This window comes from Excalfactoria chinensis, chromosome 1, assembly GCF_039878825.1.
Source record: "Excalfactoria chinensis isolate bCotChi1 chromosome 1, bCotChi1.hap2, whole genome shotgun sequence".
NCBI lineage: Eukaryota > Metazoa > Chordata > Aves > Galliformes > Phasianidae > Excalfactoria > Excalfactoria chinensis.
Window position 1 is genome coordinate 5,097,596 of NC_092825.1, and position 27,224 is coordinate 5,124,819.

General features: G+C 40.2%; 1 protein-coding gene across 11 annotated transcripts in view; it reads left to right on the forward strand.

The window, feature by feature from the left end:
* CELF2 (CUGBP Elav-like family member 2) overlaps window positions 1–27,224 on the forward strand; it is a 545,978-nt gene that overhangs the window by 281,869 nt on the left and 236,885 nt on the right. For 2 of the 11 annotated variants that reach the window (XM_072354403.1, XM_072354411.1), the window contains exon 1: window positions 19,642–19,879. The exons of 6 other annotated variants lie outside the window; for them this stretch is intronic. In XM_072354403.1, coding sequence (XP_072210504.1) covers window positions 19,773–19,879 — 107 coding nt within the window. In that variant the 5' untranslated portion in view covers window positions 19,642–19,772. Of the gene's footprint in view, window positions 1–19,582; window positions 19,880–27,224 lie in introns of those variants that run through there. 3 more of the 11 variants (XM_072354419.1, XM_072354392.1, XM_072354536.1) reach the window with 3 other exon arrangements.

The window sequence follows — 27,224 nt, forward strand, 5'->3', positions numbered from 1 at the left end:
TCTTCTCAACAACTTTGCTGAAGTAAAGCAGGTAGGTGGAAGATCTAAAGTAGCTTAATTCAAGCGTACTGAAAACTGATGATGGAGTGAAATAGCTTTTCCTAATGAGTACCTTCTTTCCAAGATGTAGAAGACGACTTGCATTCTTTTCTTAATGAAAATGAAGTAGCAAGGCACTAGGTTTCAAAGGTCTGTTTCAGAAGTGCTAGTGCAAGAAGCAAATCTGTAATGAAAATATAGGTGTTTTTGCTGTGTAGAAGAGTGTTCCTGGACACCTAAGGACTGACAATAACTGGTTTTCAAACTGCTAACAATTTGAAGTGTTTCATTATGAAATTATTTTGCACTTAAATACCTTAATAAAATTACCAGGTTTATAAGACCAGCATGGGAGAGTGTAAAAGATGTCATGCTGTCATCAGTGCTTGTTTCCTTTAATGGATTTAATCCTGTTAATATTGATTAGTGAGTAAAGATCTTTTCTAGAAAACCTGCAAACACCTGGCAATTGTTGTTCGCTCTCACAACATCTCCAGAGCAGAAGGTACCCTTGAGGTTAATTATTTTTCTGTCATGTGGTGGTCATATTGCTTGACATGCAGAACAAAAAATGATTCAAGGTAGTAATTTTCCTTTAAATGCAAAATGCATTCATTTGGGTAGCAGGGGAGATGTGTGATGAAGAGCGTAGTAGAGAAGTAGAAACAAATGGAAATTATTTAGAAATGGAATTCCTGATACCCAAAAATATTTTCTTGAGCCTAACTGTAGACGTCACAAATGTTAGGAAGATTTGTTAAGCTGTATTTGGCTGTGTTGACATAGGGCCAGCTATCCATGAAACACCGTTCTTCATCTGTGGAGACAGCAATCTTTGAAAGTCATATTTAATGTCCTTTGTTTTTTCATACTGAATTGATCCTTTGGGTGGTGATGTCATTCTCACTTCAGTTCACCATCTCAATCCTTGGGAATGATTTCAGACCATCAGAAGAACTGAATCCAACTTCTCTAACATTGACGTACTTGATTCCGTATTATCTTACATAAGGACTGCCTGGAAAATAGTCTATAGCTAGACAAAAAAATGGACAGTGTAGGTTCCCATTAGCTGGAATACCTAAAGAATTTGTTATATTTAGAATTTTGTTCGCTTATGCTTAATAGAACTCCACTTTAAGTTAGGGAAAATTGGCTTCATTTTCTCTTTCTACCATTAATAGCTATTAGAGTTGAAAATAAGGCTTTAAACATATCATTAAAGTACACTTAAGTAACTTGCAATTGACAATTAACTCAGCATGGTAATACATTATCATAACATTTTCCTTTGATAGATTTGTCTCTTAAAATATACAACAAAAGACAAAAGATGCCTTTGTGTGATCCATGCTGAAGTTATTTCAGTTTTAATTGCCTGTATCTTGTGTACTTTATCAGTAAAATGAACTCTACCATATCAGTTTAAAACCCAACTATTTAGTGCTTGATGGGGGCGCGTTGTAATAGGTTGTGTTGAGAGGTGCTTGGGTTTTCTTGGTTTGTTTCTGAATTCAGATTCAGTTCAAGCAACATGTGGCTTTTTTTTATTAAAATTCTCTTCAGCAGAAGGCGTGATAGGTTCTGGGAAACAACCTCTGATTACCAACGTTTTAGGCATGTGTGTCTTTCAGGACAACAGTAAAATACAGTTCTGCACTTAACCTGAAAGCACAGTGTGTCCTGTCTTTTAAGACATGGCACGGTGCCCAATGGCTGCCGCCTCCCAGAGCTGGGTCTGAACGTTACTATGACAATAGCAGCACTGATGACATTCCCCGTTCTTTGCAGAGCCAATGGGCACTGACCTTATCCTGTCAAAGCATGTAAAAAGCGATGTGGGCAACACTGGCTTTGTGAAAACTGGACACATTTATCTAGGACGTTTCATCACATTATCATATATGGAGTTGTGGAAGTGCAGTTAAAAGAGCTGCTGTGTTGTAAGTTTTTTTGCCGAGGAGCTAGAAATGCAGCCGTAGTCTGAGCCAGTGTTTCCCTAATCCTTTAAAAGCAATGCCATCAGTGCCAGCCATGCAAAATCCCATCGGTTCTCTGCCCCAGATCTTTTCCTCACCTGTTTTCTTGTAAATCCACTCTCAAACATATCTGTTTGAAAACAGTACATCTTAGGGCGCTGTAGCCCAGCACTCTCAGCAGTTTGTTTTATTTTGAATGCTTTCTGCCATGCTTAAATCTGCAGAACTTAAAGAAATCAAACTGTTTGCATGCATTCTTCTGAAGTCAATAGCAGTGTAGCACTCAAGCGTAGTATTTCCTAGCTCCCTCTCTTCCCTTTCCTCTTCAATCATTTCTTGAAAATTCCTTCATAATAACCTTATCCAAACCATAAATATGAAAGTCAAATAAGCCCAAAGGAGATTTATCATCCTCTGACTCGGCACTCCTTTTATGATTAATAATGACATTGATTCCTTTAGAAATGAAACAAAAATTAATTTAAAGATTCTGATTGGTTTTAGTATTAGGTAAACTTAACATATTGAATGAGCGTAAAACAATTATCAGTCTTATTAACAAAATTAGCTACAGCAAATTTACCAGAAGGAAACTGTTGCTATTTAGCTTCCTAATTATGTCGGTATTCTTTGTGACCAAATGATATAATGAAAATAATTTGATCTACTGGTGCTGCATAGAGAATTTCCTAGGAGCAGCTGAATATCATAATCTATTTTGAACGTATGTTTTCCTTCTCTTCTTCTGTTTCAGAAAGTAGAGGTCAAGGGCTTCAAAGAACATCTCAGTGAAGTGAAGTTGAACTGTGCTGGAAAGAATATGGAATAGATTCTTTACTATTGTAAAATACCATATAACCCTTTCTTTGAGTCCAGAATCCCTTGACTTCTCCAACAGATTTGTGGTGTATGAATTGCAGGCTCAGGAAAAGCAAGGATTGTCTTTTATTTATTCTGTCTGGCACAGAGGCCAAGAACCAGCCTTCCAGTTCTTGCCACTGCCTACAATTTCCTTGCATTGCGTCTCAGTGCCTCAGCTTAAACTAGGCAACTTTTTCTGTTCTGAGAGTTAATGCAGCAGAAAGCTGTTGGATGCCCTCTAGTCACAGGAATTTCAGCCCACAGGGCCAGCCTTGAGGACTGATAGGCAGAACTTGGGTTTCTGGTGGTTTTGATCAACTAAGAGTATCGTGTGCTCATGATGTGAGTGATACCATGGAGCAGAAGCAATGAGATCTAATGAAGAAATTGAAAGAAATCACTGGTTCTCTTGGAAGACTTCTCTTTGCTGGTATTACTGTACCTCTGTCCTAGCAAATGTTTAAATGCTGGGGTCTCAGAGTATTTCCTTCCTACCAGACCTGTCCCACTCCCTGGCTGTATCCTCACTCTGTCAGGATACGACTCTTGTATTAAACAAATGCTCACATTTCTTTCTCTGGTTTCCCATCTGTATCCTCTGCATCACCATCAGTGGACAGCTTGGGGTAAAGGCACATTTCCTAGTACAATGCCTCTAACTGCTGTTTGGGGAAAATGCTGGTAGTCTCTTTCTCTGTCTCCTTCTTTGTGTAGCTTTATGAACTGGAAATAACGATGAAGACATTTTGGTACAGTAAGAAATCTGAAGAGTTGGAGTGAGCTGCACATTGTAATGTCTTAGACTGTGACAATGAACTTGAACATGATCACTCTAATATTAAAGTACACTGAAGAAATGAGTGGGAATAGAAACTCCAAGTGCATCCCCTGACTGCTTGATTAACTCCTAAGATGCTCTGAACTACACAACTTTCTTTCTTGCCCAAACTGCAACTTTCCACCTTTACTGTTTGTGTCCTCTGGGAAGCATTTTTACTTTTGTTTTATTATTTAAAGCAAACCTAATATTAATGATAGGGTTGCTGTGCATTAAAGCACTGTGCTACCAATCCACATCAGTGCAAATATTTTGGCTAGGCTTTCTGCATAATTTATGTTTGATGCTCTTCTTCCTATAGCATCATCAGGAAACCTAAATGCTTTAGAATATGATATGTGAGTACCATCAGATAGACCAATGGCAAGAACCAGCACTCAAAAATCGTGTCTGAATGATAGGGTTTGTCCAGTCGTGCCTGTATCTCTTGGGTGTGTAAAACTTCCTACGGTATTTCTTGACAGAGTTGTATATCAGCTGTGTAAGGCCCCATAAGATGTTCCAAATATCAGGCGATCACAAATTGTTGACATTTTCAACACTTCTAAACATGACTGGAATAGAAAGGGCTTTAAATGAGAAATTGAATCCACACATGCTTTTGTTAACCTCTGGTTTGGCACACTTCAAATCACTACACACATTTCTATGTGCTGTTCCTTCAGCCACACTCTGGCACCTGGATAAAAGTGTTTTTCTGAGATATATGGCTCAGATGGCTCAAGAAATAAATTTGTGGAGTGCATGCTTTCAGTATAAGGAAAACCCAGAAGCTTGAATAGACACCTAGTCCAAATGAAGTATAGAAAGATGATTGTTGGGGAACAAAAAGGTAAGAAAAGCTCATACATGCATATTTCCTAAAATCTAGTATTTTAAGTGGAAAACATAGACAGTTTTTTCTTAGTGATAGAGTATGATAGAATCATAAACAAATTAATGAGAGTCTGCAGAGAGCAGTACTAAAAACTTCAATTTCTTGAACAGATAAACTGTAGAAATATTCACCTCTTTGCTTTGTAAAGCATTTTACAGTAGTCACTTGTTCTTATGGTTCCCTCTCACCTTCAGGCTCTGTCATCTAATGCTTGACATCTCATCCAAAATGGAAAGCTCTTAAATCCAGAATGGCTCCATCCGTCTTTAGATAGCACCAAAAGTTTTAGGTGGCAGAATCTGACCCTTAATATAGTTTATCTATATAAAGTTTATATTCTAAGAACACAATCACTGTGAGAGGTGATGGACCATCAAGAAAAGCAAAAATCTGCTATCTATCTTCACAGCTTAGGAAAAGCCAAGCTGGGTCAGATGAACCCAATGTTGAGTTTGTCTGTTTTGAAAGGAGATGTGGACAAGGCTTTAAATTATTTCTCCTACAGAATAGAGGGAAGAAAGTTTCTCATATAATTAATGCATTAAGTTTGGGCGCTCCTTGGATTTATTAAATATCAGTTGTTTCCTTCCTGAATTTGACAATATTTACTCCTACCTTGACAGCTTTAGTAGCAGGTCATTGAATCATAGAATCATTAAGGTTGGGAAAGACCTCTAAGAGGGACACAGTGTCAAAGGTTTACTATAGTCAAGATAGACTACATCCACAGCCTTTCCCTCATCCATTAACTGGGCCATCTAGTCATGTCAGGAGATGACACTGATCAGGCAGGACCTGCCTTTCATGAGCCTATGTTGGCTGGGCCTGATTCCTGCGCATGCTATTTGATCATGCTCAAGATGATCTCCATAACCTTCCCCTGGTCAGCCTGACAGGCCTGTAGTTCCCTGGATCCCCCTTCTGAAACTTCTTATAGATGGGCATCACTTTGTCAAGTCTCCAGTTATCTGGAACCTCTCTGGCTGACCAGGACTGGATGGTGGAAAGTAGCTTGGATAGCACTTCTGCCAGCTCCCTCAGTACTCTCGGGTGAATCTAATCCTGCCCAATGTGACAGTCTAGATGGAGTAGCAGGTCGCTGTTTTCTCCTGAGTTGTTTGGGGTTTGTTCTGCTCCCGGTGTCTTCCAGCTTAAGCGGCTGAGTAACTTGAGGATAAGTGTTCTGAATACTAAAGGCAGAAGATTTCCTTAAACTTTTTTCACTGTAGACATCCTCCTCCATTTGTGGGAGGTGGACACTTGCTAAGGTTCCCTTTTGTGTGGGTTGGCTTAGGATGTCATTTTTGAAAGACGGATGTTCATTGGTATAAGCTACAGATTTCAGAAAAGCCATCCAAAATCAAACAATCTGTAGCATATACCAGTGAACATCCATCTTTCACTTGCATCAGGATATAGAGTATGCAAAAGAAACCATAATTTGATTTTGCATCACTGATGCAAAGTGATTAAGAAAAACGGAGTTCCTGCACGTGTTACTCCTGTACTCCATTTCCATTTTGTAGTCATATCTACAAGTGAAATGCATTAAAATGCCAAAAATATGTAACACTTCTGAAGCTGATTGTTATTAATATTGTTCTGTTTGGGGTTTTTTTAGCTGTAAGCTTTTTTGAAGTGCCTAGTGAACAGCCAGAAGAGCAGCTTTGGAGGGGAAAGACAACTTTGAAATATACAGAGCAAAAGCTTTAATCTCGAGTTGTGACTGGCATCAAACAGAAGTGCAAAAAACTCCCTTTGTTCTTGAGCACAAAGGGTGTGTTTGTTGTTTGTTCAGGGTAAGTGAAAGGCCCCCATGAAGTCCTAGTGAAGATGTTTAATGAATCTGGCAGCCTCCAAGCTCTCTCTCATACAGAGTAATCCTAACGACAGACCCATCACACGTAATTTAACAGCATGTGACATGACAGTCTCTGCTCAGTAGAGACTTTGGAAGGGGAATAGAATCATAGAATCATAGAATCATAGAATTACTCAGGTTGGAAAAGACCTTGAAGATCATCAAGTCCAACCGCAGCCTAACCAGTAGCCTATCTCTTAAAAAACAACCACAAAACAATACCACAACAACAAACCTCTGCTAAATCATATCCCTGAGTACCACATCCAAGCGGCTCTTAAACACATCCAGGGATGGCGATTCAACCACCTCCTTGGGGAGCCCATTCCAGTACCTAACCACCCTTTCTGTAAAGAAGTTCTTTCTAATATCCAACCTAAACTTGCCCTGGCGCAACTTGAGGCCATTTCCCCTCGTCCTGTCACAAGTCAGTAGTGAGAAGAGACCTGCCCCACTCTCACTGTAAGAACCTTTCAGGTACTGGAAGACAGCAATAAGGTCTCCCCTCAGCCTCCTCTTCCTCAGACTAAACAGCCCCAGCTTCCTTAGTCTCTCCTCATAGGGCTGATTCTCCAAGCCCTTAACAAGCCTCGTTGCCCTTCTCTGGACCTGCTCCAGTACCTCCATGTCCTTCTTGTGCTGAGGTGCCCAAAACTGGACACAGTACTCGAGGTGAGGCCTCACCAATGCTGAGTACAGGGGCAGGATGACTTCCTTAGTCCTGCTCACCACACCATTCCTGATACAAGCCAGGATGCCATTGGCCTTCTTGGCCACCTGGGCACACTGCTGGCTCATATTCAGCCGACTGTCCATCAGCACACCAAGGTCCCTTTCCGTCTGGGAGCTTTCCAGCCACACCTCCCCAAGCCTGTAGGATTGCCTGGGGTTGTTATGACCAAAATGCAGGACCCGACACTTGGCCCTGTTGAAACTCATTCCATTAACCTTGGCCCATCGATCAAGTCTATCCAGGTCTCTCTGTAGTGCCCTTCTCCCCTCAGGCAGATCAACACTCCCTCCCAGCTTAGTGTCGTCTGCGAACTTACTGAGGGTGCACTCAATCCCCTCATCCAAATCATCAATGAAGATGTTAAACAGAAGCGGCCCAAGCACCGAGCCCTGGGGGACGCCACTTGTGACCGGCCGCCAACTGGATTCCACTCCATTGACCACAACTCTCTGGGCCCGGCCATCCAACCAGTTCTTCACCCAGCGGAGCGTGCACCCATCCAAACCACGGGCAGCCAGCTTCTCTACCAGAATGTTATGGGGGACAGTGTCAAAGGCCTTACTGAAGTCCAGGTAGACCACATCGACAGCCTTTCCCTCATCTACTAAGCGGGTCACCTTGTCATAGAATGAAATCAGGTTAGTCAGGCAGGATCTACCATTCATAAACCCATGCTGACTAGGCCCGATCCCATGGCTGACCTTTAGTTCGTCCATGATGATACCTGAGATTATCCTTTCCATAACCTTCCCAGGCACCGAGGTGAGACTGATGGGCCTGTAGCTGCCAGGATCATCTTTCCGGCCCTTTTTGAAGATAGGCGTCACATTTGCCAGTCTCCAATCCACCGGGACATCCCCAGTCAGCCAAGACTGCTGAAAAATTATGGACAGTGGTTTGGCGACCACATCCGCCAACTCCCTCAGAACTCTAGGGTGCAACCCATCCGGCCCCATGGACTTATAAACATTCAGCTTTCTAAGTAGATCCAGGACCATCTCATCACGGATCACGCAAGGCTCTTTTGGTTCCCCCTTCCCGTCTACCAGTGTAGGGGGCTGCGTTCCCAGGGAGTTACAAGCATAAGTATTGAAGACCGAGGCAAAGAAGGTATTAAGTACCTCAGCCTTGTCCCGATCCTCAGTGACCAAGTTGCCCTCAGAATCCAACAAGGGATGGGGATTTTCCTTAGCCTTCCTCTTGGTATTGATGTGTTTATAAAAACATTTACTATTCTCCTTAACCTTAGAAGCCAAGCTCAGTTCTAGCTGCGCCTTGGCCTTCCTAATTTTCTCCCTGCACAGCCTCACTACAAACCTGTAATCCTCATAAGTAGCTCCCCCATTCTTCCAGAGACCGTAAACTCTCTTTTTGTTCTTTAGATCAAGCCAAAGGTCTCTGGTCAGCCAGCCCGGCCTCCTCACCCGTCGGCTCATCTTTCGCGATTTTGGGACAGTCAGCTCCTGCGCCTTTAGGACAATTTCCTTAAAGTATTCCCAACCTTCCTGGGCTCCCACACTCTCCAAAGATACTCCCCAGGGGGCCCTCTCAACCATAGTCCTGAGGAGGTTGAAGTCCGCCCTCCGGAAGTCCAAGGTGGCAGTTCTGCTGACTCCCCTCCGCGGTTCGACAAGGATCGAGAAATCTAGCATTTCATGATCACTTTGTCCCAGACGGCCTCCAACCTTTACATCCCTCACCAGACCATCTCTGTTAACAAACAGCAGGTCCAGAGTTTTGTTTCCCCTCGTCGGCTCCTTCACCAACTGTGTCAGGAAGTTATCTCCCACACACTCTAGGAACCTCCGAGACTGTTCCCTGTCTGCTGTATTGTAATCCCAGCAGATGTCTGGGAAGTTGAAATCCCCCACCAGAATGAGGGGGAGTGACCTTGAGACCTCCCCCAATTGCCTATAAAGCATCTCATCCACCTCATCATCCTGGGTAGGTGGCCTGTAGCAAACTCCCACAATAACATCGGTATTGTTGGCCTTGGTTTTTATTCTGATCCATAAGCTTTCAACCCTGTCATCATCATTATTGATTTCCACGCATTCACAATCTTTTTTAACATAGAGAGCTACACCACCACCTTTCCTACCTAGCCTATTTTTTTTAAAAAGTTGGTAGCCCTCAATCACTGCACTCCATGTGTGGGAGTCATTCCACCATGTTTCAGTGACGGCAACTATATCAAAATTTTCTGAACAAACAATGGCCTCCAGCTCCTCTTGTTTATTACCCATGCTGCGTGCATTAGCATAAAGGCACCTGAGCTTGGCCTCCTTGCGATCAGCAGCAGCCCTAATAGCCTTGTGACTACTATTAGGCGTTTCCACAGCCACCAGCTTAACACCAGCCCTCGTGTTTTTCCTACAAGGAGGCAAGTCATCCTCCTCCTTCACCAAGGGCCAAGACCTTAGGGGTTTAGAAGCATACCCCTCTCCTGCAAGCACAGGGACATTGCATGCAGTTTCCATTTTGGTGACCCCAGCTACTGCCCCACCCCCCTTCATAACTAGTTTAAAGCCCTCTGGATGAACCTACCCAATTCTCTCCTTAAGATCCCTTTTGACCGGTGGAACCCAAGGTCAAAAAACCCAAACCCCTGCCGGGCACACCAAGCTCGGAGCCAGGTATTGATCTGTTGGCCCATACTTGTGTTACTCAATGACACAAGCCCCTTAGGGTCAAAGTTGTAGAGCAAAGCTCACACTGATGGTGGTCTCACATCCGTCTTGGAACTGAAGAGATTTGTGTACTCAGGTATCTGTTATTAAGCTTCCTAAAGATAGACTTTGAACTCGTGTTTAAAGCTGAGTGAATTGTGCTGCCATGATTATGTAGTGTGGGTGGCCTGGATTTTGGCAGTCTTAGCTTGTAGTAGAAGTCAAAGTCAAGAATATCTAAGAAAAGGGGCATGGTACCAAAACCAGTTCAAACGGGGACACAGGTATAACAGAAAGAAGGGAGAAACAGCATTAATTAGTAGCAGAATGATAATGAAAAAGGCTATTACAAATCATCTTAGGAATCAGGTCATTTTAGGATTACCTTATCTATATATGTCATCTATTTATCAGTTCATCCTATTTGATCAGTAGGATGACTAGGTAGGAGACTTCAACATTCTTGTCCTTTGTATGATCTGATGTTTATAGCCATTTGTACTGTGGCTGTTTGCTCCCAAATCTCATGTTTGGTTTCTGAGGTAAGGACATTTTGTGTGGCTGGTAGCATGTGGAGTTGGTAGCTCGTGTGTTTTTGGTCTGAGCATTTATTGGCCATGAATAGGACAGAACAGACACAAATATTCCAGATCTGAGTGCTCAGTCAGGAGTACAAAATGAGTGCATTGCTCTTCTCTCAGTAAAATCTGTTTTCAGCTCTGCATCTGCTGCATGCATAATTCTGAGCAATTCATTTCTCTTTGTCACAAATTCTTCTATAAAATGGGCATAATCTTATTTGACCACTTTGGGACAAAGTATGGAGGGGAACACAACTTCACTAGAGCCTGTGAAGAAGAAACTACTGTGCTTTTGAAGAACAGCACCTTGTTTATTCTTTTTCTCCTGTTTCCTCGTGACATAAATCAAATTTTATCCCCACTGCTGGACACAAATACAAAATGCATTTGTACTGTAAACATCAGCCACTCCAGGGATGGCTGAGGAGCTGAGCATTACCTACTGTTGCATTTGATCCCCATGCCAATTGCCAAGCAGAGCCTCAGCAAACCGTCACACATCAGGTCTGATGACCAGGATTCAATTTCAGTGCCAAAACGACACTGATACCCTGGAACACAATACACTGCCACTTTCTAAGAGCTTCTCTGCCTGGTATCACAGTTTGAAATAATTCCTTGTTCTCTTGAATTGCAAGAATATTGTAAGATCTATCTAAAATAGCGATCCTTGTTTCCCTCCCTACTTCCCCCACTCCTTATCAAGTCAGACGTCCAAAATCAAGTGCCTGTGTACTCTGCTGACAAGCACAAGGGGATTAGGGAGTGACGGGTTTAACAAAACTGGCTCAGGGTTTTGTAAAATGCATCTTGGAGCTTGAGCTCCGAACGAGCCATAAAATTCCTCCCACGAGGTCGAAGTGAGGTTTCTGCAAGACAGGATCAGAACTTAATAATGCTTTTTTAGTTTATTTTAGGTTTTTGTGTTTGTTGTTTTTCTTTTTCTTGCTTTCCAAAAAGTACTACAAAAAAAAAAAAAGAAAAAGAAAAAGAAAAAAAACTGATTTTTGAAGATGCTGCAAGACTAACAATAACTTAATACAGCCGTTGTGTAAAAATCACAAATGTGTTTTACCACCAGCAAAAAGATCTGATTTCTGGGCTGCACGCAAACCATTTGGGGCAATTAGCATGTAATTTAATTTGCATTAATCAGCACAAGGTCAGCAAGAAATTAACTTTGGGTGGAGATTTTACATATAACAGCATGTGAGAAGAAGGGAGGAACTTCTTTTACAGGGTGCTAATTTAGAGTTAAGTGCACTCAGCAAATTTTGTAGGATCTGGCCTTGTAGAAGACATAAATGATGTGGATTTGAGAACACCAAAAGTGCAAAATGATGTGGAGATTTACCAAGCATTTAATGTTGCAATATGTAAGTGCTTTAACAGATTTCTTGGCACTTGTAAAGATCAGAGTGCAGGTTTTGCTGAAGGTTTTGCTAGCACTGAAGAACTGCGTGCAGCTGAATGTGGATGGGATCTCACAAGACTGTGAGCACTGACCATGCTTTGTGCCAGACAGTCCAAGATGGCTGTCCCAAAGGCAGCGATCAGTGTTAGAAAGAAGTGTACATAGTGTAGCACAGCACTATCTGAAATAGAACATGATTGCCACGCCTGAACCTGTTGCTCAAATATGCTTGAGGAAGGATTTGTGAACAAGACAGACTTGGAGACTTCTCATCCAGTTATGGAAGGACATGCTAAGGTTGACAGTAGTCAGCTATACTTCTTGTGTAGTCAAAAAGAGCTCTTTGGTGAGAGCAACAGGAAATACTAGGGGAGAAATCTGGCTTATTCTGTAGACTATAAAGGGAGCCAGAGGTGAGTACACTCTTGGGCTTTTCCTTTAAGTGCCCAAAGTTTAGTACGATTAATCAGGCCAGAGTACATCTGAAGAAATCAGCTGTATGAAGAGTTTGGTCATGCAAAGTGTGGTCACCTTGGGATTCAGAATAAGGATCCAATTTGTACATGTTTGTGAGTTGGGATCATATCTTCATCAGATTACTTGGTTTAGCTTGTACTTTCCTCCCTCTGTTGCTTAGGATAAACATACATCTTCCACTGAAGCATTCAAGCTGGCAGATGCAGTTTACCTTCCACGGGAAAGAGCTGTTTGCAAGTGGATATATGCTGCCTCTTACACTGTCTCCATTAATGTAGCAATTTTGGCTTTTAGCAGTGTTTTTCCTGGTTAGGTAGTTCACTACTAAAAAATAGGTACTTCATTATAAACTTTTATGTCAAGCTAATAAAACAACTTCAAACTTGATATCTTTCTCTTCAGAATCTTACACTCTGATGTTTTAAAGGAATCATTTAGACTAGAACCACAGTTTGGCCAGGTTTTACATCCGAGTTTCAAATGCCTCCATATTCAGGGTACTATCTCAGCATCTGATTATTTCTTCCTCCTCACAAACTAACATTCTAATTCTGAAGCACAGACTTTATGACTGTGAATCTAGAAACCACAATCACTAAAAATCACTATTTTTGAGCATCTTGCACAAAATTGTCAAGAGTTGGATGACATGACAAAGATCAAAAGATGTACTCTATAGTAAACCTAACTGAAGATTCTTATTCCAACTCTTTCTTTTTAATCAGTGCTAATGGACTTTTGAAGAAAATAGAAGTGAAAAGGAGAAGACCGTCTTCTGTATATAAAATAATAGATAGAGAATTTGAAGAATGAAAGAAGCAACATGATTTTTTTTTATCATGCAGTAAAATTAATTATGGAGGGTAAAAGCTGCTGAAACAAGTGTTCATGCTAATTCATTTATAAAGTAATGGAAAATACATTGTAGCTATTAGTTTCATTTTTATGGCAATCAAATAGAAATCAATCTATTATTTTCTTCCCTTCTGGGAGTATGTAGAAAGAAATATGGAATTTGTAAATACTCCTTCCTTCAAAGTCTAGCACAATATTGTTGGGTCAAATATTCTCAACCACTATTTGCAACGAAAGATCACTACTGTGATCTAATTTCCCTTGCATACAGGACAATGCTACTTTTACAGCCAACTTGTTGAATGATGAGTTGACACAATAAGCTTACATTTCATGTCGGACAGTGTAGGAGTAAGATCGATTTCTCACATCACATTCATTGCTAAAGGTTCTCTTGGTAGATGTGTCCACACATCTAGACACCAGATCCAATAAATTAAACCTCTACTTCATTTTCATTTATGCATCAGTTTATGTTGAACTCTCTCCAGATACCTTGTTTTTAAATACCCATGGTCATCCTCAGTGCTAGGTATATTTTATGGATGTGTGAAACGCTCCCTCCACACAAAGCACCATAAGGTCATTTTAAAATAGGCACAATAGAATTGTTAAATGTGGCTTTATTTCTAGGTGTAATTTAAGAGGATGAATAGCCATTAAATTCTTATCTGTAATCATTAACACCGTTCTCATTCCTTCATGTATGTGCACATAGACAGCTTATACATCTGTATATACTGTGGAAGTTCACTTTCTTTAGCTTTTGCTCGTAAGAATACAAGGTCTTTGATTTTCCACATGTCACATCTAAAAGTGATGATCTTGGCATTGCTACAAGTCTGAAATAAAGATAGATTCCTGTTTAGACAAAGCAGGTTCTACTTATATCTCAAATAAATGTTAAATTTAAGCAGAAAATAAATGATTCTGTAAGCATCTGTGTTCATTCTCTCTGCCGTCTTTTCTCTCTCTTTCTCTCAGATCTGCTGCTCTGTTGCCTTCTCTGTTTCTCTTTGCTCTTTTGAACAGCTTTCTCCTCCTTCCCTTTAGTTGCCGGCCAGATGTTCTTATGACATGTAGAGCTTTCCAAATAAATTATTTGCTTTGTAGAGTAGCCATGTCTGCAATCACAACCTGGCCAGTTGTAAGTTGTTTCAAGTGATGTATTGTCATAAAAAAACCACACTGATTTGCGTTTATGTGTTTGACTCTGTGATTTGCACAAGCTGCAATTTCTGTCCCTCCTTTGTCAAGGGTGGCGGAAGCACCAGAGCGGATCGTTTAAGTAAATAGAGGATTTTGTTCCTTCTGTGCCCCTGTCTTCCAGATGCTGAGATGCTCTGAGTCAGCGCTGTTGAATGCTAGGGGGAGGCAACACACACCTTTTCAAACAGAGAGAGGCAGTGAATACTAGTCTTGCTTCTGCTTTTAATAGGAAACTTTTTATTTCCCTGCTGCCCAAATATTAATCTTCAGCATTTATACAACATTTTGAACTTCCGTGTTTTCTGTCTGTGATATTTTATTTTCATGATGCTCCCTGGATGCTGCCAGGTAGAAAAAGTAAGGCTAGAAAAGACCTCTTGCATCATTCAGACTGACCTGCATTTTGTAGGTCTGTAAGTAATTGCTACCCCCATGACTCAAATAGGAAAGCTAGGCATATCGTCTGAAAGATCTGCCAAAGCAGACAAAAGAGGATGCTGGCAAATGTTAGACTGCTTTTATTGCATACCTAAAACAACAATAATAATAATAATAAAAACTGACTATGATTTGCTGCATCTTTACTGCAGGAGCTTGAAAATAATTTTCCTTTTCCTGTGCAGAGAGATGACACCTCCAGATACCGTGGGCATGATTAACGCATGCAATGCATACAGTTAGTATCTGTCCAAAAGACAGCATGATGTGTATGCATACAGCTGCCCCTAAAATTGATCAATATGTTTAATTGTGACATTGTATTAAGATACATAGTAGTGAGAAATGATGCCTCTGTATCTTTTGTTCTGTCCTATAGCAGAAGCTTACCCATCTGTGTGTACACACAGACTACAACTAGCAGGTGTAGTAGATCCACTTGGTTGTTGATCTCCTAATAAATGGTAGATTCCTCTTGGACCAAACTTTATCTCCCTGTACAGCTGTCTAGGATAAGACAATAGAAACAACAACAAAATGAATAAATAATAAATAACCAGAAGAAGAAAACTGAGATAAACACATGATAACTTGTTCTAGATAAAAAAAAATAAAAAACATGCAAAAACCTCAAGAAGAGCAGAGGGGAGGCTTAATGTGACATGGCCGACAAAGTTAAAGCCCACTTCTTTCTATTCACATTCTCTAGCAAAGTTTTTGGAGTGCTCTGGTTCTAGAAACAGTAGGTCTTGTGTTCAGCCATTTCTAATAAACTAAGAACTGCAGGTGATGAGTTGCTCATTTTGTTAGATTTTAGGAGGAAATGTCTAAATGAACTGACTGCACATTGGAATGATCCCACACACTCCACTTCTGAAGCTGAGGCAGATTTCCTTTCTGCTTCAAATTGCACCTGGCTGTAGCATATAGGTCTTCAAACCCCAACGTCCCAGAAGTCAAATCCTTAGCTCCAGCTTGAATGCTGTAGATACCCTGAAGGAAAGTTGCATGCACATGTGCCAGATGTGCTCAGGGTATCAGGGTGGTTGCAGCACAGGTCCTTGGGTCCTGCCTGGTGATGCTGAAACAGAAACATGGGATTTCTCACCTCAGCTTTCAGCATATAGGTGGGCTTCATCTTGCCCCATGTGTGTATCTAAGAGTTAGGCATCTAATCCCATGGGAATCAATGGATAGACATGGTAATTCTCTTTAGTACAGTTAAGCTACCTGCACCAACCATAGAAAAACCCCATATGACTCACTTGACTAATTGCTCAGTGTCAAAGGTGGGATTTAACTATCAAAAACAGCTTTTCACAGACTTTTTTCATAGACTCCTCCTGTGGGGAGAAGACACATTTTAAATATTTGCGTGACTCTCAATAACACACTGTTTTAAATAGGTGTTAATGTTCTGTGTATTTATTGTCACAGTGCTTTATGCAGTTCATTGGGTTTTTCCATTGTAAAGATGGAGATGTGAGTAAGAGGTTAATTGACTTGCAAAAGATTTGATACAGAGACATGTGGTAAAATGAGAAAATGAATCAAGGCTTTCTATTACTCTAATTATTGCATTCATAATTTTCAGGCTGTTGTCCACCATTTTTCTGTCATGAAATGTAGTTCATTGCTTGGCTAGAACTATTGCTCACTTAGTGTAGCAAAGAACTATTGCATTTTGGACTTCTGAACACTTTACAGAATGGTCAAAGAATAGTCTAAATTAGAAGCAGAGTGCAGAAGATGGATTTTTAATTGATATAAATCACTCATGTGGCTACTATTTGCTACAGAAGTTTTAACTATTTTCCCCACTGTAAATGATTTTTATTCCTGTGCTCTTTCAAGGTTTTGCAATGCCACACAATTAGTTGAACAAACTTATAGACCATATGTAGTAGTCTTGGGTTTACCTTAACCATGGGGCAACAAAACTATTCAACTTCTAAGGCCCACCACTGTACGTAATTCATGTATAACATTCTGCAAAATATATGTATCAGCTACAAATCTACAATCAATTTTATTGTTAAATGTTGTATTTAAACTCCACAGCTGGACTTTCATCTTGAAAGAAGCCAGATAGCCCCGTGCATCTGGTTTAATCTTCCCTTAAGCCATATTATTTTAAAGGCACTCCTGCTTAGTATATCTTACAATTGAAAAATAATACTCATATTCCCTCTCATCCTCAGCAGCTGTGATCCCTCTGCAGATGTTGCTCTGTCAGACATTTCATTATGTGTGATAGAAAACGTAGGTTCTTTTTGTCTGCCTGTGTTGCCGCTTTGTGGGTTTTATTTTCTTTTCCTTTATTTATTCCTTTGGCCATAGATAAGTCCTTCCTTAATACTTCACTTTATTTCCTATTGCTGCTGCTTTGCCTTCTTTCTAAGTACAGAAACGATGGAGAACTTGCAACTGTGCAGAGCTGCCCAACAGAAGCCCATTGATTCCCCACCAAAGGGTTCTGTGGAAGCCATTCTACTTCAGCCTGAAAAGCAATCTTTGTCCCTGCAGCCGGTAGTGCCTTAAGATGCCGATACTTGCCATATTTTTGGAAAACTGTAGCAGTTTATCAGACCGTTTGACACTTCCCATTCAGCTGTATATTCTTGAGCATTCTCTAGTGTTTGCTTCCTCTTTTACATCAGTCTCATGAGTGTGAAGCTGGTCGGAAGCAGCCTGGGCATCGTGGTGAGTTATGCTGGGCGAAAGTCATTTGGAGGTAAATGCTGAAGGAGGAGAAATCTGGAATGCTGGTGGCCATGCTTGAAAATGGTAGAAATGGATTTAGCATTTGGGGAAGGAGGTATGGAATTTGTCATGCTGGTTTAGTATTTTCCTGGCTGTATTCCAGGACTGTTCAGATATTTTTAGTATGAAGTACAAGCAATGTTGTCTCAGTTGACCTTGGAGCATGACATTTGAACATGGCATGGGTTGGAATTGCTAATCATTGAAATGATAAGTCATTTTCTTCTTGTTACAAGAGGAACTAAAATCCTGGACATGTTTTGCTGATGAAAAGTGAAGCAAACTGAAACCTGCCTTCTCTTGACTTGCAGTCCTTCACGATATTCCTAAACTACTGTCCTCATCCATTTGTACGTCATTAAAAGTAGTTATACCTAGCTCTGTTTTTGTCACTTGTCTTTTGGTCATTTGACAAATATTATACCAAAATGACAGAAATTAATCCCAGGGTCTCGCAGTGCTAAATGAGAAGCATAGAACAAAAGGATGCTGCAAAAAAAAAAATAAAATAAAAAAATAAAAAAAATTTATGACCTTAATAGACATTTATAGCTGTTATCTGGACAGCAAGAAGTTGCTACCAGTATATTTACACCAGTGATTTCTCCCTCTTTGCCTCCATTCCCAGAGTAAAGTTTACCAGAAAGATCAAGCCTCTAAATGCCAAGTTCTGTTCAGCAGATAGAAGCAGTAACACCACATCAGGATATCACAGTAAGACATTTTAAGACACTAATGTCTTAGGAAGGGAGAATGGTTAGGCCAACCATAGATACAGCTGAAAGTCTGTGAAAGTTTGTATTCAAGTTTTCATGTCCAAATCTATTTCAAGCTTAGTATCTTTGACTCCTGCTGGTCTTTTTGAGTAGCTTTAATTTTTGGAGACTGTGTTCATTTGCCAATGTGAACAAGACCTCAGAGAAAATGAGAAACGTTGTTAAGATGCATTTTACTGCCTCAGTGGTGCAGAAGAGCCTTTGGCTGAAAAAAGCATCAAGGTCTTGTTGACATTTTCTGTCTATTAAATAAGCACCAACTCAAGTATCTGATGTGGATTCAAAGCAAACAGAAACACAGACACAGAAAGAAAAAAAAAAAAAAAAAAAAAAAAAAAAAAAAAAAAAAAAAAAGAAAAGAAAAAAAAGAAAAAAGAAAAAGAAAAAGAAAAAAAACACAACCCTTCTTGCATGGTTTAAAGATTCACCAAGCAGTGCCAGAAGCTGAAACCAAGATGTGAATATAAACCTCTCTTTGACTGCCCTGGCAAACTGAGAAGCCCACAACCAATTTCTAAATCACATGGCAGATCTCCCAATTAGGGCCCAAAAGGCTGTTTCCTTGAAATCAGTGTCACGCTATAGTTCCTTTCATACATCGGAAGTGAGTAAATCATTGAATAATGCAACCCCCTTCCTGTCTGCCAGAACTCTGCCAAACCAAGCACATGGGGCTGGGTTCAAGCAAACTGTTACTTCTTAAAGCAGCGTAAAGGATTTGTGTTTTGGAGGGGTTAAAATTGCATAGATAAAGGGAAAACTTACAGAAGATCCCCAGGTGCCTGCATGAATACTCCCCAGTCTCTCTGATGCGAGCTGGCAGGTCCCATAAAGCCACTCAGCCTTGAACAGGGAAGGGAAGGGAAGGAGGCAGGGAGCAAGAGCTCCAGCTGCGACACCAAAGCCCCCAAAAGAGCCTCTAACCCAATTCCCTTCAAGTGCACAAGCCTGGCAAACTGCAGCATCTGTTTGCCACTGTATTCACTGAGTTCACAGGGCAAACAAAAGATCCATATCAAGCATGCATCCTTCCAGGGGGGGAAATCCTCCCTTCCTTCACCCATATATTTTTCTTCCTTTTCTTTCCGCTATTTTTTATTATTATTATTATTATTTTTCAGGGGAGGCGAGGAAGTGGGGTGGGGGTTGGGGTTGTCACTAATTATTTTTTTTTATAGTAATTAAGAGAGCTAACACCAGCTAGGCTAGAGTGAACGCAAACAAGACCCCTATAGGCAGCACAGTGCATTAATGTAAAATATGCCCAGACAACATAACTTGTCAGAGAGGATTATTTCTGCTTAGTGAATCTGCAGGGGCCCCTTTGCTCCACCACTCAGCGTCTGCCTAGAGAGAGAAAGAGAGAAAGAGTAGCCATTAGTGAGTAGCTACTGTGGCATTGATGTTTGAGCGCACTTCTGAACTGGCTTTTGTTGAGAATATCGGTGCAGAAAGCATGCGCTGTCCCAAATCCGCTGTTACTATGAGAAATGAGGAGCTGCTTTTAAGGTATGTTGTCTCCTTTGTTTTAACGCGTGCTTTCGAGTTGCCTGGGCCCGCTGCAACTATAACCGTGCTGGGTATTAAGTAGTTTCCCTATTTAAAGGAAAAGACAGGCATTGCTGCGTGCAGGGAGCATTTCCATGAGTTAGAACCTCACATTTCATGTATGACGACCAATGTACGGAGAGGGCAAGGAGGGAAAATATAATATTTATGTATCTTTGGGTGTTTTTTTTTCTTGGTTTGCTTTTGTTTGTTTTTTTTTTCCCCTTAAATGAAAGCTGGTATTTCTTTTATCACCTCCTTTGCAATATTTCTTTCTGCTTCATTATTATGCACTGGGCATGGAATAAGCATGGAAAAAGCTCACGGAGACTCCATATTAGAGCTAGTGCCCTAAATAACACTTTAATTTTCACTTACCCTATGTAAATAGTTATTAATGCTCCACCTCATTCTCTCCACTTGAAGATGTTTAAAAAATACGTAAATACTTCTGCATGTGAGGTTATGCATATATTCTTTATGCTCCCAGGTTTAGCGGGGGGCCAGCACCGAGTTCTCTTTTCTGAGACACACACAGAAACACAGACACACACACACACACACACAGACACACACACACGGAATTATGCTGGAATTGGCACCCCGCTTTGAAAAATGTAGTCTTTTGTTTATTTGCTAGCAGACATCATAGCATTGAATACATCTTTTGGTCTGACAATGGGACAGCTGAACAATGGTGCTGTCAAACTAGCTTAATGTATGTCTGGCGATGGGGTGTTTTTGTTGTGTTTTTTCTATCCTTTTCTCAGCCCCTTTTTCATTTCCCTTAATCTTTCAGTGTATGCAGTGTAATATGAAGTTTATTGCCTAATTTGTGAAGGTTGTTTCATCTGAGATCCGCTGCTAATAGTGCAGGGAGGGGGAGGTTTGCATCTTACAACAATGTCCATGGCATTAAGTTGGAGATTTATTGGTACCAACCTCTCCTTTAACTGTGAAGAGAAAACTTATTGATTCTGAAAGCTTACAATACTGCTGTCAATCTGGCGAATGCATAGTTGCCAAATGTGCCCTTGCATGATTTTATGCCCGATCATATCAACTTTAACTGCTGTTTTGAAGATACTGCTTCTAATTTTGTTTAGGTAATGAAAATGCAATAAAAATGATAAATCAGATCTCAAAGTGGGAGCCTATGCTACTTTCCATTTTTATATTCCAGCTATTAGCATATGTTAGAATTTTTAAGGTCAGGCAGAATAATTTACCTGGATGATTTCTATTCGTATCCCAAAATCTAACAAATTATTCATATGACATTTCATGAATTATCTATCTATTTTGACAGCCATAGTTTAGGATCCCAACAGTTAACACATTTTGTTTTGCATCTGGAAAAATGTTCACGGACATTATGCATTAGGAAAAGAAACTGTTAGAAAGCTCTTCAAAAAATCTGGAGTCGTTACTTGGACAGCAGCCTGTGCCTAAAATGAAATGAATTGTCATCAGCCTCATGGAGTTTCTGAAGCTGTTTAAAGCCTTTAAATAGTTTGCATCTTAAGTAAATGAATCTCTTTCAGTGTACCTGTAATCTTTATTTCCGAGAGAACAGGTAGATGGTTGTCAGTGGGGTTTATTTTTTTTTGCTTGGGACAATTAATCATAAGGGCTTCATGATTTATTTTTTTTTTAAGCCAGATCCTAGTGCATGATTTATACAGGGTCAGGACCCCTTAATTTAAAACAAAACAAACAAAACAAAACATTAAAGATTTATTGGTATGGATCAGAACTTTCTAAGCATGTATTTTCAACAGCAATGTTTTATGGGGAGACTCTGAGTGCTTGTTATGCTTCTTTGCATTTTTTCTATTGTTGTCTCATCTCCTTCCCTTGTGTGCTGAGATAGTGTAAATCAATAGGAAAGAGTTTACATGAATAATAAGGTAATATCACATAAAACACGCCTGAAGCATAGAGGTTATGGATTATCAGGTGGTGCCTGCATGCCGTGTGCTGTGCATAAACATGAAGAGTGCATGGATGGTGTTTAATACAACGGAGCCATGCAGTAATTCACTTTCCTAGGAGAACTTCTTTGGAGCCAAACATTAACTAGTTCACAACTGCTCTCCACTGCCAGCACCGGGTGCGTTGTGTTTTACCAAGTTATCCTCCCACAGCTTGTGCTTTCTGGCAGCTGATGCCCTTTGTGCTGGGAAGCCCAGCGAACAGCTTGTTCCGCTGACATGGAAATGCCCTTTTGGTGACTGCCCAGAGTAGGGTGGGTGCCGCGTCTGTAGTAGACACCCAGAGACACCTGCACAGCACACCCACCCTCCACTTACAAGGACTGTTCAGTACTAAAACTCTTTCCCAAGCGCTCTTCTTACAGGTGAGTTCATACTAAACTTACAGTAGCTCCTATGTTTTCAGATTAAATGTTGCATAAAATCCATACAATGCAGATTTGTTGTCTAAGATTGCCAATTACTCTGTATTTTTCCAAAGGTGTTTTCTGACATTCCATTCACATCAAGGACTAATTTTTGAATTGGTCTGTGTGAATCCTGCTTAAGAAATAAAACAAACAAACAAACAAAGCCACCTATGAATATTTACTGAAATACTCTTTTTTTTTTTTTGAGCCATAACAATTATTATTAACATCAAAGAAAGTGAAGCAAATCTGTAACATATGCTATTTCTTAGCATGCCTGAACAAAATTGTTGGCTCTTGAGAGACTGTATAGGTTTAGAGCTCTCGTGCATTAACATCACAGGTGTCCTCAGCCTTACCTATGCTGAATCTCACCCATTCACAAAGCAATGTGGTGCCTAGCAGTTGTCAAACTTGGTAACATCTGTTTCCATAACAGTGCTAAGAGAGCTAATACAGAGACTCTGCATGAGTTGTTATTTGTTCTTGCAATGACCAGGAGTAATGCCAAAAAGAAATACTGTCCTTGGTCGTACCTGGCAGAGCAAGGTGCTAACCTGGGACTTGCCTTTCCATTCTGCCATGGGAAATGGAATTGAAATATATTTATTTATTAGCCTGGAGTCTTTGTCTATATTTTTTTTCCCAGATTCATGAAGCAAAATATGCAACATCAACATGTTAATATTCTCTTTGTTAAATGAGAATAAAACTGAAGTGTTTCTGTTATCAAATTGAAGTATATAAGATTGCAAACTATACCTTTGGGGCTGAAAAACAAAGGAGAGCATTCAATTAATATTCATATCTAGAAGTTTTACTGCAAGTGTAGATTGTGCTTGAATACTTAAGAAGTCATTCAGAAGTGAATCAATACTAATTATTGTAATCAGGAGGGTTAATTAGCTGAAGATGCTGCTGATGGAAAGTTCACTGCTTACAGCCCTGAAAACACCTAAGTTGATGAAATCTGAAAGCAAGATGTCGAGGAGGACTTTGTATGGAAAGAAAGGCTTGGCTTTCCTTTGACAGTTGCTCCAAAGGGGAAGCGTGCCTTTTACTTTGTCTTTTGCATGCTGTTTATTTAGGGAGTATTAGAAGATGCAACTAAATCTGTCTTGATGAAATTTTGTGGTAGTTTCTCATTAAATGCAAGTACCATTTTGGATAACCTGTACCGTCTCCACAGCAATGATTTGCAGATTACCATAAATTAATATGGATAATCTTATGCATTTGAAATCTTGTTCCAGCACTGTTATGGAAAGTGGTTATTTTTATTTTACTTTACCATTTATGTGCAGGCATGGGGTCCTTCCATGTTCTGTGTACATAAAATGCACATGCTCTCTGTCTAACATGCAGGTATACATCGGTGCGTATGTACACACGTGCACATGTGCACACAAGTTTAAACTTCTGTTTATTGTGGCTGTTTATTTCTATAATCCTCTTCCCCTAGATCTCCCAGTTAGTTTTCATCTGCAAGAAATTATTCAACTACACATAATTCAGGGATGAGCTACTGAACAAGTAGTTCATGAAATTTAAGTCAGATTATAAGGGATAAAAGCTGAAAACAAACAACAGAAGAAAACCATTATCTTTTCCCTTAATTAGAGCAGTTGTGTTTCTTAAAGTGAGCGTTACTAAATTCAGGAACACCTAACTGTACCAAACTGTATCTCACAGGTGAATCGTGGCAAGCTGTTTTCTCTAATGATGGCTAGGCTTTTTGTGTTGTATTTTTTCCCTCTAGTTGCATCTGCTAGTGTTATAACCATGATGAATGTCTGGACATTTATCTGAGCACACTGTAAAAAAATAAAATCACTCTCTTTCACACACACGCTCATGTAAACTCCCTGATGTAAAGTGATGTTTTTAAAAGAAAGAAATTCTGTTTCAAAACATACTCTCCTTCACTCTCTAATACATTACAGATTATCATGTGCAGGTGCTATTTGTCTTTGCAACTGCTTCCCTATGACTGTTTTACTGCTTCCAACACGTTTACTTGTATGTCAGCCATATAAAAGGTAACTGAAAATGGCAGCTGTTGAGAAAGCATGTCGCCATGCCTGGAATGACATGCATTATCAGGGCAGCAGGAGTTGCTGGCTCCACAGCCCATTCCGACTTGACCTGTCGAATGATTGGCTGCCTGGGATAGTGATGAATCGCTGGAGTTTATGAAACAGGACTGCTGGCATCCTCACAGAGGAAACAAAAACTGGATTTTTCCTCTAACACTCATGTCATGGCAAAAACACAGCTTTTCTGTTATTGTTTTGCTTTTGTGTTATTTCACCCTGCAGCGGAAGCAAATGCAGCAATTAAACTCACTTTAATATTGGTCTTGGCAAGTAAATGCTGCAATGAAGATTAACTCTCTTTCTGGGATGGATAAAGGCAGTGAAGTCTACGTAGGAATTTCCCCAAATTTAGGGAGAATCTTGTTTTGGACCCCAGTTTTTTCATCCCTCATTCCAATTTGGAGACTTACATACCCTAAGTACTAATGAGCTCAAACAGGAAGCAAAATGGATTTTAGCTACTCTACAACTTTATTCTCTCTGCTCTGCTGAGGAGCAGTGACCATTTCATGGGCTAATATCAGGCAGATGAGTCTTCAGGCTTTCTCAACTAATGACCGAAGTGACACTGCTGGAAAGCATCGGCTCTCAAATTTGCACTCAGTTTCTATGTGGCTCATGAAATTATATTATGCATTAAGACCACATTACTGGATTAGGCTCTTAAGAGTCAGTACTTGTAGGAGAGTATTGTGGTCTGTAAACCTGCACCGGTGCACCAAGGATGGATAATACAGTGTGGATCACAAGCTGCCCTGTAAAATGCAACCGAGTAAAAATGATCCTTGTATTTCAATTAAAACACCCAAAATTGTGTTTGGGAGTGGGGAACAGAGAGGATTACTTGCTTGTCTGTCCATGCAGCAAACTTGGTACTGGTGTGCTAGCCTGTGTCCCTCATTCTGGTAGAATGAACTAATTTTAGGTCAATTCACTGATTCAAAGAAATAGGATTACCAAAAAAAAAAAAAAAAAAAAAAAAAAAAAAAAATTGCTTAGGAAGTTTTAAATATGGCACTTATATGAAGATAATGCTTTCTGCTGTTACATTAGAGAGGGTTTTTCTCGAGTCTAATGCTTTGCTGCCTAAGCTTTTCTCCACCAGTTCTAAAAAGCAATTTGCATGCTTGCATTCGCTATTAGACTTTTTCACCTTCCTCCAAATAATTCAGCAGTAGCTGCTGCGCTGGATGCCAGAGAGGCTGAATCTCTTATGTTATTTAAGTCACAGACTTCTTGATGTCCCTGCAGTGATTCTGAAACAGAGGAGGGCAAACTTTTACTGTACGGGAAGTGGTGGAATCAGGAACTGTTGCATGTGCCTTTGGGTGCACAAGGGGGAAACACTGTCCTTGCTTCCAAGTTCCCATGGCAGCAAATCAGCAGGTCATCTTCGAGAGCAGCCTTTAAGGATGCCAGACAACAGTCTGTCACGAGGAGGAAAACAGAGCAGAGGGCTGGAGGGGAAAAAATTATAGAAAATCAGAGAGGGAACGTGGGAATTTGCTATCCCTTTTAGACAAATAGAGAAGTGAAAAGCAAGGGCAACCTGACGTAGATCATCTGGAAATTGAACCTTGCGAGTGTAGATAGCTGTGGATGATGCGATGGCTGTGCTATGGAATGAATTTAAGATTCAAATCCTGCACCTGCTCTCCCTGGAAGCTGCAGGTCAGCATCTGAAGAATTGAGGCCCTCTAGAAAGGAAATGGTGAATTATCAGGAAACTTAAATTCTCAGAGACTCTATTTTCAACTGTAACAATCTCTGGGTTTTGTTTTCCTTTTCTTTTGCCTAAAAAATTATCTATTTTCAGTTAAAATGAGAGGAAGAAGCTCACTCTAAAGCTTGAAAATTTGCCTGCATCATTTCAGCCCACATTTAATTTTAATGAGAGTGTTATATAACCCCCTTTAAAAATAACAAAACACTAACAGAACTGCATTGGCAACATCAGGTGTTCTGCAGAACTGCTCAGATGAATCATATGGAGATCTGCCTGTGCACGGCTGATGAACATACATTTAACTTAGTTAACCCCCACGCCTGAATGTAGCAATCCAAAGTGACCAAATTTTTTTCTGATGAGTTGTTTTCACAAAAGGATACCAAAATAGTTGCCAGCCTTAGGGGCCTCATGGCTAATCATTTCTGTGTTATTTAATAGATTCCAAAGTTCCAGATGAATTACTGTGACTGTACAAAAGTGAAATTTTTTATGTTAAAAACTGACCTAGCTGGTTTTTAAGGTCTTGCTTCAGAACAGGAAGCCAATGTTCCTATTTGTTGTACTGAGCCTGAAGTTGCTGAAATTGTTAAGAGCATCCCATTTAACAGGCAGCTCTGGGAGAAATAAACATTTGACTTTATAAATGTTCCTTTGGGAGAGAGAACACAGTGAAAAAAAAATATATCAGAATCAGTGATATTGAACCTGTTAAACATCTTGCTCTGGATTCAGTCTTTAACTTCAGAATGTCCTCAAGCAACTGGTTGCTGGAAGATAGAAAGGATGACAGTACACTTGCCCTACTCATTCTCTATCTCTACACATCCATTACAAGCTATTATCAGTGACAGGGCATGGACTAGGTGGACCTTCCGATCTGACCTATGTGGCAATTCTCACAATGTAGGTTTAGGGAAAAAATAAAAATACAAACAGGCATGGTGCACTTTTCTGCACGATTGAATGCCTTACAGTTGCTGAAGGAGCCTTTTCTTTCTTCATGTCTGATTTAATGGATTCTGTCTGCAGGAAATAACGATGTCAAACAAAGCTAGTTACTTTACATATTATCAGAGT